The sequence below is a fragment of the Gossypium hirsutum genome, chromosome A04 (assembly GCF_007990345.1).
Source record: "Gossypium hirsutum isolate 1008001.06 chromosome A04, Gossypium_hirsutum_v2.1, whole genome shotgun sequence".
Classification (NCBI taxonomy): Eukaryota; Viridiplantae; Streptophyta; class Magnoliopsida; order Malvales; family Malvaceae; genus Gossypium; species Gossypium hirsutum.
Genome location: NC_053427.1, coordinates 64,558,545 through 64,576,752, shown reverse-complemented (window position 1 = coordinate 64,576,752; position 18,208 = coordinate 64,558,545). Strand labels below are relative to the sequence as shown.

The 18,208-nt window shown below is 37.6% G+C and overlaps 1 protein-coding gene across 1 annotated transcript; it reads left to right on the top strand.

Annotated features, from left to right (window-relative positions):
- Positions 1-5,251: 5,251 nt before the first annotated feature.
- Positions 5,252-7,890, top strand: LOC107887879 (uncharacterized). Its single transcript, XM_041111210.1, has 2 exons — positions 5,252-7,254; positions 7,722-7,890. The coding sequence occupies exons 1-2, from the start codon at positions 5,252-5,254 to the stop codon at positions 7,888-7,890; spliced, it is 2,172 nt and encodes a 723-aa protein (XP_040967144.1).
- Positions 7,891-18,208: the final 10,318 nt, after the last annotated feature.

The following is an 18,208-nucleotide window of genomic DNA, read 5'->3' as shown; positions in this document are numbered from 1 at the left end:
TATGTATTATTTGTTATATTATTTATATATTATTATATATTTTATTTATATATTTTATTATATATTAAATCATTTTATTATATATATTATTCATTTCTTATTTTATTATATATTATGTTATCTTATTATTTATTATTATATATAATTTTAAAATTTACAAATTATTATTAAATATTGTTTTTATATATCATTATTAAATATTTAGTATGAAATATTCTAAAATTTACTATAAAATTTTGTTCCTATTTAACATATTATTATTTTTATAAATATATATTAAGTTATTATATCATATAGTATATTTTTATATATATTAACCATTTTCTTAAAAATTCTCCTTTATTGTTTATATATATTTTTAAATATTTTATTTAATACCTCATTTATTTTTATTTGTATTTTAGTTTTGTTATCTTTATTTTTTTAACTTATTTATATACGTTCATAATTAGTTTATTTGTTTATTTATTTATTTAGTATTGTTTTAGTATAATAATTTTATCTCATAAATTATTTGTTATCTTATGTTATTTATTGTTTTTATATATATTTGCATGAAAATTGATTGTTTATGTTATTTATGATTATATCTGCATGAAATGTTAATGTATATTATGTAATTTATGTCGTTATTTGTCATTTTTTATATTATATTTGCATGAAATGTTAAAGTATGCATCATGAAGTTTATATTATTTAGTATTGATATCTTGTAATATGTTAAATGCATCATTGTTTTAAAAATTTATATTCCATTTAATCCAAAAGAATTTAAAAAATGAGGCAATGTTTTATATTTAGGAATTCAAGAAATAGTGCCCTAACATGCTGGGTTGCGATTTCCTGTTTGTCTAAATGTTTAAGTATCCTTCAAAATAAATTTTGTAAATCAAGAGATGATTTCAGTTACGAAAGTTTAAGAATATCATGTCCAATCATGCTGGATGTGATGTTTGTACTCTTTTGGAGCGAAAGAATCTCGATTTTCAACTCAAATTATTCCGATTTAAAAAGGATCCTATTTTTAAATTCTTTCAAACTTTTGTTAAGACAGAAAACTATTCAATTTGGTACCAATTTTGGGCGTTGCGAGGGTGCTCATCCTTCCTCATACATAACCGACTCCCGAACTTGTTTTCTCTTATTTTTGCAGGCCAAAATGTTTTATAAGGTGATCCAATCACACCTAAAAAGGTTGGTGGCGACTCCCGTTTTCAAAATTCCTCTTAAAAAAAAGGGTTTCGACAGCTTGGCGACTCCGCTGGGGACGTCATAAGAGAGGCAAGCCAAGGAATTGATTTTTTTTTGTCTTAATGTCAAAAGTTTGGAAAAATTTTAATAATATCGATCTTTTTACATGTGTTTGCTGCATATGTTTATTATTTTGTTTTCGTACACATTGCATTTGCATGACCGCTGTGGTTGCACCCTTAAGTAGGAGTGAGAAGCTACGCTTTCGTGAGGTTTTCACCTCCGCATGGACTAGTGGATTGCTTCCGGGATACATCCGTACCTATGTCTTCGTGAGAATTTCATCTCCGCATAGCCATAGGGAAATGTGTCCCCCTAGACTGAACTTGGTCCATATGAGCCTATAATGGGTGAGGATCGAGGAATCTACTGGTTCAGGTACCCTCGCTTTAGAACTGAAACTCATTTAGTGAACTTTAGGTGCTTAACCTAGGGAGTACAGTGATAGCCTTTAGCAAGCTACCGTTATAAGTGCTTGTTTATTATACCTTTTGTAGATGATACTGACCTATTTTATTTTGCTATCATTGCATGTCACTCAACATTTAAAGGTGTCAATTCACGGTTCTATTTCTAGATTAGAAAGTTTTGTAATGAGGAAAGAATATCTTGATAAAGTGGAGGACAACGCTTCTGTCTGTGCGTGGTCAGAGAAAACCCAGTTAGAGAAAGGAGATAGTGTTACCGAAGGGTATACGTCAGAGTTGTGGGACTTCACTCGCATCAGTTCGATACAGAAAGAATTTCAAGAGTTGAAGGACATTTGGGCCCAATGGGATGACGAGGCTAAGCAGCTGTTCTACCAGAATTATGGAGATCTTCCCTATTTGCTAGACATCAAGGTGGATAAGCATCTGTTTTGAGCCATGGTACAGTTTTAGAACCCTGCTTATAGTTGTTTTACATTTGGAGAGGTAGACTTAGTGCGTACTTTGGAGGAGTATACGACCTTGCTTCGTTGTCCAAAAATTCAAGGTAACAAAGCTTAAGTTAGGGCTGCTAATCTCCCAACTTTCGTGAAGAAATTAATGATGATCAAAGGGATGAGTGAACAGTGGGCCACAGCTCGAATCCAACAAAAGGGTGATGGTAAATGCATTCCGTGGGCAAGTTTGAGGGATCTGTTATTGCCGCACCCAGATGTGAAGAAGAGGGTTGATGTCTTAGCCTTAAGTATTTATGGTTTGGTGATTTTCCCAAAAGCTATGGGGCACATAGATGGGGCAGTTGCGGATTTATTCGATCGACTTGGTAAACAAAACACACATGTGCCTGCAATCCTAGCTGAGACGTTCAGATCCTTGAGTGCATGTCAGAGAGCAGGTGAAGGAAGATTCATTGGATGCGCACAATTGTTGTTAGTATGGTTCCACAATCACTTTTGGAAGGTTGATAAGGTTCCTTACCGAGTGTTCTTTGAGGATTATTCTACCTTAAAGGAAGCACCAGCTACGTCGAGGAGGGACGACATTACAGAGGAAAGGTGGATGGAAATACTTCAGAATCTCTGAGAGGAAGATGTTATGTGGAAAGCCCCTTAGATGGCTCCTAATGAAGTCCTTTACCGTTACAGAAGCTTTGATTGGGTACCTCTTTTTGGAATTTGGGGAGTTGTTGGTTATACACCATTACTCGTCCTAAGGTAATACAAAGTGGGGCAGTTTATACTGGCAACACAAGGGTTAGCTCAGAGTGATTTCTTATATAAGGGGGATCATTATAAGAAGAAGATGCGAGAGATTTTCGAGGCTTGGAAGAAGATTTGCCGTGTGAAGATTCTGACTGAAAGCCTGACGACAACCCCTGAGTACAAAGGGTGGTTTAGCAAGAGGATCAATGATAACATCTCTAGGCCAAGTTTGGGGGCTGCTCGATCAATAGAGGAAAATTTATGAGTGGTTCCATCAGAGTTAGAAGTCATAAAGCAAGAGTTCGAAAGAAAGATTCGGGAGCTTAGGAAAAAGATAGAGAAGCTGGAGGAAGAGAAGATATACCTAAGCTTAGACGTCGACATTTAGAAAATTGAGGCCAAAAAAGTGAGGAAAGAAAAGAGGAAGATTGAGGAAGACCGAGATGACTTGAAGACACAATATAAGAGGATACAGCTATCAATAAAGAGAGTTGGATTGGGGAAGTCTTCAGAGCAGTGGCAGTAAGAGGTTCAAGAAGAAAGAGCTAAAGCTGAGTATTGGGAGAAGAAGTTCAAAGAGATGTAGACACAGAATCAGGCCCTAGAAAATGAGAATCAAGGATTAAAAGCTAAGGTGACTGAGCTTGGACGATCTCTTCATCATTACCGAAGTCGTAACTCTGCGGTCGAGTTAAAGGCAAGTCTGAACAAGATCGAGGAAATGAAGCACAATATTGGAGGGTTGGAAACAGCATTGCGGAACTGTGAACTTTAGATTGAGCATCTGGAGGCAAGAGAAGGACATTGGAAGTGAGAGCTTCACCATTTTCAAGATCAAGTCAGAGATAGGGACTACCTCATGGGAGAAGCCATAGTCCAGATTCGAAAGGTTGCTGATCATTTGCAAGACCTGGCAGCGCAAGCTAATGTATTAAGTGCAAAGTATGAGTCAGTGTCAGATAGAGGTTGAGAGTTAGCTTTGTTCTTGGATAGGGTTAAAATTCTGGGCCAGAGGGCGAAAGTGTATTTGTAATCTGTTTTGTATAAAGATTTTTGTTTCTTAAATAACGTTTTCTAAAAAAAATTGAATTAGAATTGATATCTTTTTGCATTCATGCATTTGCATCTCATTGCATCATATGCATTCAAATTTATAGAAAGACCCTAATTAATTAAAATTACAGAGAGAGTGAGAGAAAGAGAAAACCTGGAAGCAACACATTCTTATAGTACACGCACTAAGACAAAGAATATGGATCAAAGACTTGAATAGCTCCAGAGAGAAATGCAAGAGCAATTGCAAGAACAATTGGCAAAAATCCAACAGGAGATGAAGGATCAAATGTTGGAGGCCCAAAGGAATATGATGGCTGAAATGGCTCAGTTGCTGAAAGGGGAAACGGATAAAGAAAAGGCCCATATGACTATCATTGAAGAGGATAATGAGGATCATCCTCCGGGTTTTACCCCACCCCATGTGCAAACTCAACTTGAGGCATATCCGCGAAGGCCGTCCGTCACAATAAGGCCTCAGCATGGGCAAGTCGATGCTGGAACACCCATGAACTTCCAAACTGGCTCAAGATTCAACCCGGGAGATAACCCTACCAATCCAGTCATCCCTGATTTAAATGTAACCAAGAGGGAAGAGATGAGACTTGAATCATCAAGGCAATTAGAGGAACGTTGTAGGTGGTTAGAGGAGAAATTTTAAGCATTGAAAAATGCTGATAATCGTCAGGGAATTGATGCCAAAGACTTGAGTTTGGTCTGAGATTTGGTGCTTCCTCATAAGTTCAAGATGCCAGAATTTGAGAAGTACAATAGGACTACTTGCCCTGAGGCCCATATTACTATGTTCTATAGACGGATGAGTGGCTATGTAAACAATGATCAACTATTGATCCATTGTTTCCAGGATAGTCTGGTTGGGGCAGCGGTTAGGTGGTACAATCAATTGAGCCGCACTAGGATCGGTTCTTGGAGAGACTTAGCGCAAGCCTTCATGCAGTAATATAATCATGTGACTGATATGACTTATGATAGAATCACTCTGCAGAACATGGAAAAGAAGCCTAATGAGAGCTTTAGGCAATATGCACAGAGGTGGAGGGAGGTTGCCATGCAAGTTCAACCACCACTCTTGGAGAAAGAAACTACCATGCTGTTCATTAACACCTTGAAAGCCCTATTCATTACTCATATGATTGGAAGTACCATCAAGAGCTTTGCCAATATAGTTATGGCAGGGGAAATTATCGAAAACGCCATAAGGGGTGGTAAGATAGAGGGGAAACTGCTAAAAAATCAGCCCCAAGAAGGAAAGTTAATGAGGTAAACAATACGAGTAGTTATAACTCGAAAGCGATTATGGTTAGTCAGCCCAGAGCCACTACAGTTGGGCAACAGGGTTCCCAAAAGCAGGGATCTGACACGAGGCAAAACTCTAAAAAGGTCTCATTCACACCTATCTCGGTGACATACCGGGAGCTTTATCAAAGTTTATTTAATGCACACGTAATAGCTCCTTTTCATTTGAAACCACTGCAGCCCCCACATCCCAAATGGTACCATGCAAACGCCAAATGTGAATACCATGCAAGGATATTGGGGTATTTAATCGAAAATTGCACTGGCTTTAAAAAAGCAGTGGAAAGACTTATCAAGATGGGGGTTGTAAAATTTGACAACACCCTTAGTACAGAGAACCCGTTGCCAAACCATGGTGATCAAGGGGTAAACGCAATTGGGGAAATTGGTATGAGAAGGATTAAAGAGGACGTGGCCGAGGTAAAAATGCCAATGAAAGTAATTTGGGAAGAAATGATGAAAGAAGAGATAATAATCTCTGAAGAAGGAAATAAAGGAGCGAGGGACTACTGCGAGTTCCATGCAGAAGAGGGACACGAGATCCAGGAATGTGACGAGTTTAAGGCTTTGGTACAAAGCCTTATGGATAATAAGGAGCTAGAATTTTATGAAGCTGGCTCGGATGAGGGACATGTGTGCGCATTAGAAGGTGAACCAAAGAATCACAAGCCAAGGATCATTGTTTCTCTACCAAGGAATAATGAAGTTGAGATACAAACAGAGCCGAAGGTCATTATTCACAAACCCGCTTCCTTTCCTTATAAGGATAACAAAAAGGTACCCTGGAATTATGACTGCAATGTGACAATAAGAGAAGATATAGCTAGTACTTCTAAGGAGGCTCAAGTTGAAGGTTTCTACACACGTAGTGGGAAGCATTATGATACACAAGACATTAGAGTTGAGCCCACGAAAGTAAAAGCCTTTGACATCGAGAAGGAGAAAAGGGTTGAGGTACTTGTTAATGAGCCAGTGAAGGAAGAAGAGGCTAGAGAGTTTCTAAAATTCCTGAAACATAGTGAGTACAGCGTGGTTGAACAATTGCGTAAGCAACTAGCTCGCATATCGGTGTTGGCTTTACTTCTGAGTTTAGAGGTACATCGTGAGGCATTAATGAAGGTGCTCAATAAGGCTTACATTACTAATGATATATCTGTCAACAAGTTGGATCAATTGGTTAGTAATATAAGCGCTGACAACTTCATTTATTTCAATGATGATGAAATCCCACCTGGAGGCATGGGATCAGCTAAAGCTTTACACATCACCACTCGCTGCAAAGGATATAGATTATCGAATGTGCTTATTGATAATGGGTCAGCCTTAAATGTCCTGCCATTGTCCACATTGAACAGATTGCCCATAGACAGTTCTCATATGAAAACATGCCATAATGTAGTGAGAGCATTGGATGGCACAGAGAGAAAGGTCATGGGAAGAATTGATATCCCTTTGACGATCGGGCCAAACACGTATGAGGTAAACTTTCTAGTGATAGACATCAAGTCCTCTTATAATTGCTTATTGGGAAGGCCTTGGATACATTCGACAGGAGCAGTGCCCTCATCTTTGCAACAGAAATTGAAGCTAGTAACAAACGGACGGCTGGTCACCATAAATGCGGAGGAAGACATCATAGCAGCAGTTACTAGTGACGCACCCTATGTAGAGACGAACGAGGAGGCCGTAGAGTGTTCTTTTCTCTTCTTAAAATTCGTTAATGCAACATTTATTTTAGAGGGGAATAAGGTGCCGGTGCCTAAGATATCCAGAACCACAAGAATGGGTTTTCAGATGATAGTAGGGAAAGGAGCCTTGCCAGGAAAAGGATTGGGAAGATATCTCCAAGGGGGGATTCAAGTTCCAAAACTAAAGGAGAAGAGAGACCATTTTGGCTTGGGTTTTAGGCCAGATCACAAGCAGAGGAGGAAGGAAATAGAGAAACATCAAGAAAGAAGAAGGGCGCGTTTAAGTGGAAGAGAAGTAGAGTGGGAATCGATGACGTTCCCTCATATATCTCAGACCTTTATATGAGGAGGAATAATTCACCCTAAGAGAGGGTTGCTCGAAAAAGGAAGTCATCACATCAATGCTGTACATAATGAAGAGTCTGAACGAAGAAACCTCGAGGGCATTCGCCCTTACGAACCGAGAAGCTCTTTAAGCAATTGGACTGCAGAAAAACTTCTTGTAGTTTTTAAATATTTTTCAGAGTAATTTTCAGAACACTCTGGTTGCTCTAGAGTCTAGGAGTAATAAGATTTCATTTGTAAAATAGGCTCATGTTCGAATATTTGTGTTTCAATAAAACATAACTTTTGTTATAAATTTGAGTGAATATTCTCTTATACCGATCAATATTATTTTGACCTTCTTAAAATTCTTTCAAATTTTTTCATTTCATTCATAACACATAAATAAACATTCTTAAAATTCATTCATTTATTGTACATTCTTTCGTACCTCGCAGGTCCCTAGATATCAATGACATGAGCACTGATACTACAGATCCTAAATTCTCTTTTGAGCAAGACATGTGTTTAGAGGAACCTCAGGATTTTGAGGATGACAGGGATTGTGATGTGTCTCCAGATCTGTTGAGAATGGTGAAACAAGAGGAGAAGAATCCTACCTTGTGAGAAAGAGGGAATAAAGAATGTAACCTTGGAGGAAGGAAAAGAGGTGAAAATTGAGACACACATTGCTAAGGAAACGAGACAAGGTCTTGTTGAGCTGTTACATGAATTCAAAGATATCTTTGCATGGTCATATCAGGATATGCCGGGGTTGAATACTGATATCGTGGTACATTGTCTCCCCATAAGACAGGATCACAAGCCAGTCCAACAAAAATTGCGAAGGATGAGGCCTGATATTGTGCTAAAAATAAAAGATGAAGTCAAGAAACAGTTTGATACTGGATTCCTACAAGAGGTTAAATACTCAGAATGGGTGGCTAACATTGTGCCTGTCCCTAAGAAGGATGGAAAGGTATGAATATGTGTTGATTACAGAGATTTGAACAAAGCTAGCCCAAAGGACAACTTCCTTTTACTGCACATCGATACTTTGGTGGACAATACAGTGGGATATTCGTTGTTTTCCTTTATGGATGGCTTCTCAGGGTACAATCAGATAAGATGCATCCTGAGGACATGGATAAAACCACCTTCATAACATTGTGGGGCACCTTTTGTTACAAGGTAATGCCCTTTGAACTGAAGAATGCAGGGGCAACATACGAAAGGGCCATAGTGACCTTATTCCACGATATGATGCACAAGGAGATTGAGGTGTATGTTGATGACATGATTGCCAAATCTCGAACAGAGACGGAGCATATTGAAGTCTTGAGGAAGTTGTTTCTGAGATTGAGGAAGTTTCAGTTGAAGCTTAATTCGGCAAAGTGCATCTTCGGTGCTAGGTCGGGGAAGTTATTGGGCTTTGTGGTCAGCGAAAAGGGAATAGAAGTTGACTCAGACAAGGTTAGAGCCATACGAGAATTGCCTCCACCACGTACTCAGAAGGAAGTTCGGGTTTTTCTTAGAAGGTTGAATTATATTGCTCAGTTTATTTCACAATTAACCGAGAAATGTGATCCTATATTTCGCCTCCTTAGAAAACACAATCAAGGTACTTGGGATGAGGAATGCCAGAATGCTTTTGATAAAGTCAAGCAATACTTGTTAAACACTCCAATGTTGTCTCCGCCCAGTCCAGGTAGACCATTAATTCTGTACTTATCAGTGTTTAGTAATTCTATGGGATGTGTGCTTGGTCAACATGACGAGTCAGGAAGAAAAGAGAAGGCGATATATTACCTCAGTAAGAAATTCACAGAGTGTGAGATGAGATATTCGCCAATTGAGAAGTTGTTTTGTGCTTTAATCTGGATGACACGAAGGTTGAGGCAATATATGCTATATCATACGACTTGGCTAATTTCGAAACTTGATCCATTAAAGTATATGATGGAGTCAATAGCCTTAAATGGAAGAATGGCAAGGTGGCAAGTACTGCTTTCAGAGTTTGATATAGTCTATGTGAGTCAAAAGGCTATAAAAGGAAGCGCGATAGCAGAATTTCTGGCTAGCAGAGCTCTAGAAGATTATGAGCCATTGAGCTTTAAGTTCTCTAATGAGGAGTTGATGTATGTGGCAACTACTGAAGAATATCCATGGAAGCTAAACTTTGACGACACATCCAACGCGGTAGGAAATGGAATTGAGGCAGTCTTAGTATCCCCAAATGGTGATCATTATCCATTTACATGTAAATTGGATTTTGATTGTACGAACAATATGGTCGACTATGAAGCATGCATCATGGGGATTCAAGCGGCCAAAAAGTGAAAAATTCGAACCCTGGAAGTATATAGAGACTCTGCATTGGTAATTTACCAGCTTAGGGGTGAATGGGAGACAAGGGACCCCAAATTGATTAATTATTGAAAGGTAGTTTTGGAGTTACTTGAGGAGTTTGATAGCATCACCTTCAATTATCTCCCACGGGACGAAAATCAGATGGCAGATACTTTAGCAACATTGGCTTCCATGATTAAAGCAAATAAAAAAGAGGATGTGAGACCAATTTAGATGAGTATTTCTCAGGTCCTAGCTCATTGTTGTAGCATCGAAGAAGAGGAAAAGGATGACCATCCTTGGTATCAAGATATGTTACGGTATGTGACAAATCGTGAATATCCTGAGCAGGCAACTGAGAATGACAAAAGAACCTTGAGGAGGTTAGCCTGCGAATATGTACTAGATGGGGACATCCTTTATAAAAGAAGGAAAGATCAGGTGCTCTTGAGATGTGTCGACCCTGTGGAAGCCAGACAAATCTTGGAAAAAGTACATGAAGGTGTTTGTGCGACACATGCTAATGGCTTTACAATGGCAAGGCAAATCATGAGGTTTGGATACTATTGGTCTACTATGGAGGGAGACTGTATCAGCTATGCCAAGACGTGTCATAAATGCTAGATATATGGGGACAAAATTCACGTACCACCTTCACTTTGCATGTTATGACTTCTCCATTGCCATTTTGTATGTGGGGCATGGATGTCATTGGGCCAATATCACCAAAAGCTTAGAATGGGCATCGTTTTATTTTCGTGGTCATTGACTACTTCACAAAATGGGTAGAGGCAGCTTCATATGCTAGTGTTACCAAGTCGGGAGTAAGTCGATTCTTGAAAAAGGAGATTATTTGTCGGTATGAAATGCCTGAGAGGATCATATCGGACAATGCATTGAACTTGAATAACAGTATGATTGCAGAAGTCTGTAACCAATTCAAGATCAAACATCATAATTCATCTCCATATCGCCCAAAAATGAATGGGGCAGTGGAAGCTGCCAACAAAAATATCAAGAAGATAGTGGGGAAAATGACTGAGACCTACAGAGATTGGCATGAGAAATTACCATTTGCACTCTTTGTCTATCGAACATCCGTCAGAACCTCTACTGGGGCAGCTCCTTTCTCATTGGTTTATGGGATGGAGGCAGTGTTACCCATTGAAGTGGAAATACCTTCTCTTTAAATTTTGTCAGAGATAAAGCTTGATGAAGCAGAATAGATTCAACCGTGGTATGATCAATTGAACTTGTGACAACCCAAATTAGACCCTGGTCGGAGTGTGGTTTCGAGACCACATTACCGAGCCAAAAATTTATTTTTGTGTTTTAATTGCATAAATTTTTGTGTGACAGTGAATATATGAGAAATTAAATGCTTAATATTAGCTTTAGGATTGTGAATTAATTCAAAAAGGACCTAGTTGACGAAGTTAGAAAAGATGATAGATGAATTATAAGGAGTAAGTAATAATAGGGTGAGGAAGCATGGCTTTGCATGTCAAATTGCCCATAAAATACATGGTGGCCGGCCAAGGAGTGATGATGCTCCACTCATTCTAATTTAATATGTTTTCTTTTGGTTAACAAATGATGGGGATAATAATAGGAAAGTGAACAAAAAAAAAATGGGTGTCATACTTGCCATCTCCTAGCCGAAAAACCAAGAAAAAGAAGGGGAGAAAAACTTGGAAAGAGTTCGGCCATTGCTTGTATCTAGGAGGAGTGTTTGATGTTGTGGCATGAAAATGAGGGAGTTTGAATGCTTAATAAGGAGGGAAGAAGGAGTGTTCATGTTTTCTTTCTTTTGCAATTGTCGTAACTAGAGGAAGAAGAGGAAGCAAGATTCGGCCAAGGTGGTCCTTTAGATCAAGGTATGTTCAATGATATTTTTGGAAGTTTACACAACCTTTGGGTGATGAGTCTAAATTCTATCTATCCCATGGTTGGATTTGGGGTTGTTGGAGAGTTAGGATTCGGCTAAGGAGCTAAAAAAATTTTAGTTGATACCTTGATGCTATTAGCATGCTAGTTATATGGATGTGTTAAGTTGCTTGTTATGTTAGCATGAAAGTTGAAATTGTTAAGCTATTTTGTTGGAGGTGCCGAATTTAGGACTAGGAAGAGAATGAGTATTCGGCTAACATAGTGGAAAGGTGGGTGTTGCCGATTGCTAGATTTAGACTATGGGAGTGGCTATAATGGGCATTAAGATGTGGAACTTAAGAAATGTAATTATATGTGGATTTACATGATGTTATAGTTGACATTGTACATGTATACATACATTCGGCCATCTAATTGAGTATGAAGGTGGTGTTAAATCTAATTGTGATGCCCATTCCGAAGTATATATATATACATATATATGTATATATACACAAGTATGCCCATTCGGGATGTTACCTTTAATTATGTGTATAATCGACTAAATGGGTAATTAGTGAGGATGGTTGCCGAATATACAAATATACATATGCATGTGTAATTGAATTATGAATGTTTAGCAAGATGGCTAAACTAGTTGATTTATTGATTAAGCTCAAGGAGTTAAAGGAGGAGAATCAAGCAAAGGCAAAGAAAAGATCATCGAGTAGCCGAATTGGAACCGTCTTACCCAACACCAAGTAAGTCATTAAGCATATAGTTGGTATTAATTCAAATGGTCATAACGTTTATGTAATGATGCTGAATGGAATGAATAAATATATATATGCATGTACGTATGTGATGATGAAAGTGTTGAATGAAAAGAAAAGAGGTGAGATGTATTGAGTTGTTGATCTCGGCACTAAATGTGCGGGTATAAACATTTATGACCATGAGATTGGCGCTAAGTGTGCGGGTTTAAATTGTGCAGCACTAAGTGTGCGAATTGACTATGTAGCACTAAGTGTGCGAGTTTGACTATGTAGTACTAAGTGTGCGAGTTTGACTATGTAGCACTAAGTGTGCGAGTTTGACTATGTAGCACTAAGTGTGCGAGCTTGATTATGTAGCACTAAGTGTGCGAGTTTGATTATATAGCACTAAGTGTGCGAGTTTGACTATGTAGCACTAAGTGTGCGAGTTTGATTATATAGCACTAAGTGTGCGAGTTGATTATATAGCACTGAGTGTGCGGACTTATTATATATTTTTGAAACATTATGGACACTAAGTGTGCGACGTTATTGAGTCGATCACGGACAGCGGATCGGGTAAGTACCTTGAGTTCATGGCTAATAGGTGAAATGTCTATATTTGGAGTTGAGCTTGGTAAGTTTGAACCTATGTGACAAATATACTTGAAGTCACGTACATAAGATTTATCGTGGAATAGGTGAAAGGCCGTTTAGTTGTATGATTGTAACGAAAATAAAATGATGTATGAAAATGCCTCAAATATCCTATTGATGAGTATACGGAATGTGAATGCATGATTTGGTATGAGATTGAACCGATAGGTCTGAGGAACCATGGCATGGTTCGGTATGGATGGAGTAACTAGCCTCGTTCCATTTTATTTCCTATTGTGATAATGTTATTAATGGATGGTAGTGCATTGCTTATGACTTACTGAGTTATAAACTCACTCGGTGTTTCCTTGTCACCTATTCTAGGTTTCTTGGACTCGTCTCTTTTTGCGTGGTCGGGCCGTCATCGAAGTCATCACACCGGATAGCAAGTTTTGGTACTTTCTTCTTAGTTGGCTTAGGAGAACATTTCGGCATGTATAGGCTATTATGTTGTGTTTGAACTTTGGTATGTAATCTTTTAGCCATGCGAAAATGGCATAAATGTTCGGTTGGGTTTGGATTCATAACGTTAGGTCGCAAATCTTGATAATTCGACCTTTTTATGCCATACGTCATGGTTGATTATTTTGGTGTTAAAATTCATGATATGGCAATAGTGTAGTAGGGGGAAGTTTGACAATGATTAGCCTTTGGCATGGCTAGTCATGATCATAATTGGTGATATGTATGATGAATTACTAGTTAGATCAAGGAGAAATCACGAAATAGGCATAGTTGCTTTCGTAACAGATGCTGGCAGCAGCAGTGACGTGAGATCGAAAAATCACTAAAAATAGTAGGAGTGGAATTAATTGATGAATAAATTATGTATTCGAATCTCGATGAGTCTATTTTCATATAGAAGTAACGAAAAGATCATATGGACAGTATGTTAAGAGATATTCAGGTTCTCGTGAGACAGGGCCAGAACGGTTTCTGGATTCCCTGTTCCGACTTTGGAGATTTATTATAAATTAACCAGAGATAATTAGGAGTCATGCCATATATGTAAAGATTCCTCTCTGAGTCTAGTTTCTATAGAAACAAACTACATCAGTATTGAAGCTCTGTGTAGGGAGATATCCAATTCGTAATGCGCAAGGGTCAGTGTAGTCGATCCCTGTAACATGGGAGACTTTGACTAATAAACTGTACTAATTGGCCTGACCAAAAATTCTAGAAAAAATTATGGAGATGGGCATATGAGTCTAGTATCAGGGAAAAATCACGAAACTGATTTTCGAGTTGTGAAACTCAAGATATGATTTTTAAAGCGACTAGTACGCAGATCGGCAGCTTGTCTGGGAAATGTCGAATAAGTGGTTTGAAGTCTGTTAACACCTCGTGTTCGACTCCGGCGACGGTATCGGGTTCGGGGTGTTACAGAACTTGATTGAAGAAAAGAGGCTAAGGGCTATTCGTCATAGTTAGATGTATCAGAAGCGAATGATGCAAGCTTATGACAAGAAAGTTTGGCCAAGAGAATTTCATGAAGGGGACCTTGTATTAAAAAAGATTCTTCCCATACAAAAGGACTTTAGAGGAAAATGGATGATGAATTGGGAAGGGCCATATGTTGTGAAGAAGGCTTTCTCTGGTGGTGCACTGATTTTGACATAAATGGATGGGAAGAGTTTACCCAATCCAGTGAATTTAGACTCAGTCAAGAGGTACTTTGTTTAAAGGGAAGGGAAGCCAAGGTGAAAACCCACAAAGGGCACTTTGAGACTTCTAAAAAAAATGGAGAGGCCAAGGTGAAAACCCTCAAAGGGAGCCTTAAGACCAAAGGGGTTTTGAGTTGAAAACCCGAAAGGGCAGCTCAAATTTTGAAAAGCATGCAATGACCTTGCTATACTGGATTTGACAAGAAGTGGAGTGTGTTACATACCCGGGCATTAACAAAGTACTTTGGATCTTCTAAACACATGTTAAATTCAAAACAATCTTCATGAGGTTTGTATACAGAAGCCCAAGCTGTGATATGTAGGGCATCTGATTTTTGTCATGTTTACTATCTTTGGATTCTTTTTCTTCTCAAAGATATGTTTTCAGATTAATTTCCTTTTTTACTTTGATGATTTATCTAACTATTCTCAAGATCAAATTATTTGTCTTCCATTATTCATAAAGTGTGTTGCATTGAAATAATGATTGATGAACTAAATATTTTTACAAATAAAGTTTTGCATATTACTCTGGAAATCTCTAGATAATACAAGAAACTAAAATAGAACAATTGTTTGAAGAATTCCCATGAGTGAGGGTCGGAGGTACCCGAGAAAATTTCTTCTTCAGTCCAAAAGATGATTGGACAATTCAAACGATTCAATCCTAGGAGAGGATTATCTCCGGCAGGTCGTAACATTCGAAGAATGGTATAATAGGACCAATTTGATTCAAAGCATACGAGTAGAGTATGATTGATACTTCGGCTAAAAAAAAGATGAAACTTTGATGGATGAATAAGTAAAGACGTCCGAAAGAGGAGTCATTCTCATGACATTTTGCATCATAATGTGTCTAATTAGGAGCATTTGACTCATTTAGATCATGGCATCCTAATCATTAAGCATGAGCACATACGCATTCTACAGGTTATGTCTTTTAAGGGACAATGTAGATCACTGAAGCAGATCGAAGATGATAGATTTGGTGTCTCTGTATTGGACGGGGAGCAGATCGAAGATAGCAGATCTAACATTCGTGTGTTTACATTGAAGCAGATCAAAAATGATAGATTTGGCATCTTTGTATTAGACGAGGAGCAGATCGAAGATAGCAGATCTGACATTTGTATGTTTACATCGAAGTAGATCGAAGATGACAGATTTGGCATCTCTGTATTAGACAGGGAGCAGATCGAAGATAGCAGATTTGACATCCGTGTATTTACATTGAAGCAAATCGAAGATGATAGATTTGACGTCTCTGTATTAGACGGGGAGCAGAACAAAGATAGCAGATCTGACATTCGTGTGTTTACATCGAAGCAAATCGAAGATGATAGATTTGGTGTCTCTGTATTGGACGGGGAGCAGATCGAAGATAGCAGATCTGACATTCATGTGTTTACATCGAAGCAGATCGAAGATGACAGATTTGGCATCTCTGTATTAGACGGAGAGCAGATCGAAAATACCAGATCTGACATTTGTGTGTTTACATCGAAGCAGATTGAAGATGACAGGTTTGGCGTCTCTATATTAGACGAGGAGCAGATCAAAGATAGCAGGTCTGACATTCGTGTGTTTACATCGAAGCAGATTGAAGATGATAGATTTGGCGTCTTTGTATTAGACAGGGGCAGATCGAAGATAGGAGATCTGACATTTGTGTGTTTACATCGAAGCAGATCGAAGATAGCGGATTTGGCGTCTCTGTATTTGACGGGGAGCAGCTCAAAGATATTAACATGGTGTCTTTGAGTTTGCAGAGAGCAAATTGAAGACCATGAAGTCAAGATCTGATAGGACCGAGCAAATTTGGTCCTTTTATAATCTTTGCTCTATTCCTTTTACACAGTAATGAGCAAAGAAGGGCAGCTGTAATAGGCCCAATTTGCCCGGTCTATTAAAAGTCTAAAAACAGAATAAACCAAATAAAAGAAAATTAAAGTTTTTTAACAGTCCATTTTATAGGGCCCACAGACAATTAAACCCAATGTCCCAATTACACCCAAGCCCATACCGTAACCCAAATACCCAAATGTTGCCTAAAATTCATTAAACCCAAAATACACAGGGCCCAAATGGCCCAAATAGTTAACAGAAGACAGAAGGCCTAGGGTTTTAGAAACCCTAGGCGCCACAAGCACTCAAATCGTCACGCCCTTTCGTCTCGCACCGTTCCAGTGACCCTTCATCGACGCCTCCATTGGCGCCATGATTCCAGCTCCGTATCGCACTGTAATCGGTGCACGAGTCAGCGCCAGCACACTCACCACCGTGATATCCTCGCTAACCACAACAGAAAAGAGAAGCAAACATGGAAAGAAATCAAATATTTCTTTCCTAGAATGTAACAATTTACAGAAGGCTATAAAAGCCTCGTTTCTAATTTGTAAGGGGTACGATGAATCAAATAAAAAACACAGAGAAATAGATTATAGATTTTTAGCTTTGCCAGAAAACAGAGGTGATTCTTCTTGCTTTTTTTTATTTTTCTCTTGAATACTCACATTACATACATACAAAAAACTATAAAAATAAATAAAAAGAGGATTACCTCTCAATTTGTTGTGAGAAATGAGGCTTTTTGAATCTCGACCACCGTACGTGGTGGAGTTAACAGCGGCGCGATGACGCGTGGGCCCGTGGGAGCCCAATGACGGAGGCTCGACGGAGCTCCGAGGGCCTGCTCTCTGTTCCCTTTCAGAGGTTTCTTTAGTTTTTTTTAAAAAAACAGGTTAAAAATGAATTGCTGACACCAAATTTGGCTTATATAGCCTCATGGAAACGGCGTCGTTTTGCTTAAAACGATAAGATTCAAAACGGCGTCGTTTCAAAGGTAAGGATCCGCGCGATGACCCGTGACCCGGGAAGGATCCGCGTGTTTTTGTTTAAAGGGCTAATTGCCCAATTGATCATTCCGCATTTTTAATATTTATAATTTCATTTTATTTTTATTTTAATTTGGCCCTAACCTTTTATTTTTGTTTCAATTTAGTCCTGATGGCTATTATAAAATTTATTATGGGAACAACGTCGTTTTTGGGATTGGGGCTAATTGCCCAGGGAGTCTCTTGGATTTTAGCGCGCGTTTCGATTAGGTCCAATTTTTTATTTTTAAAACTAACCCTAAAGTTTTATTTGTATTTAAATTTTAATCCTTTTTAAATTTTTTATATAATTTATTTATTTAAAATGTTTTATATATCATTTATTTTTATTATAAACATTATTTATACATTTAAAAAAATTATTATATATATTTTTATTTATGTATTATTTGTTATATTATTATATTTTATTTATATATTTTATTATATATTAAATCATTTTATTATATATATTATTCATTTCTTATTTTATTATATATTATGTTATCTTATTATTTATAATTATATATAATTTTAAAATTTACAAATTATTATTAAATATTTAGTATGAAATATTCTAAAATTTACTATAAAATTTTGTTCCTATTTAACATATTATTATTTTTATAAATATATATTAAGTTATTATATCATATAGTATATTTATATATATTAACCATTTTCTTAAAAATTCTCCTTTATTATTTATATATTTTTTAAATATTTTATTTAATACATCATTTATTTTTATTTTTATTTTAGTTTTGTTATCTTTATT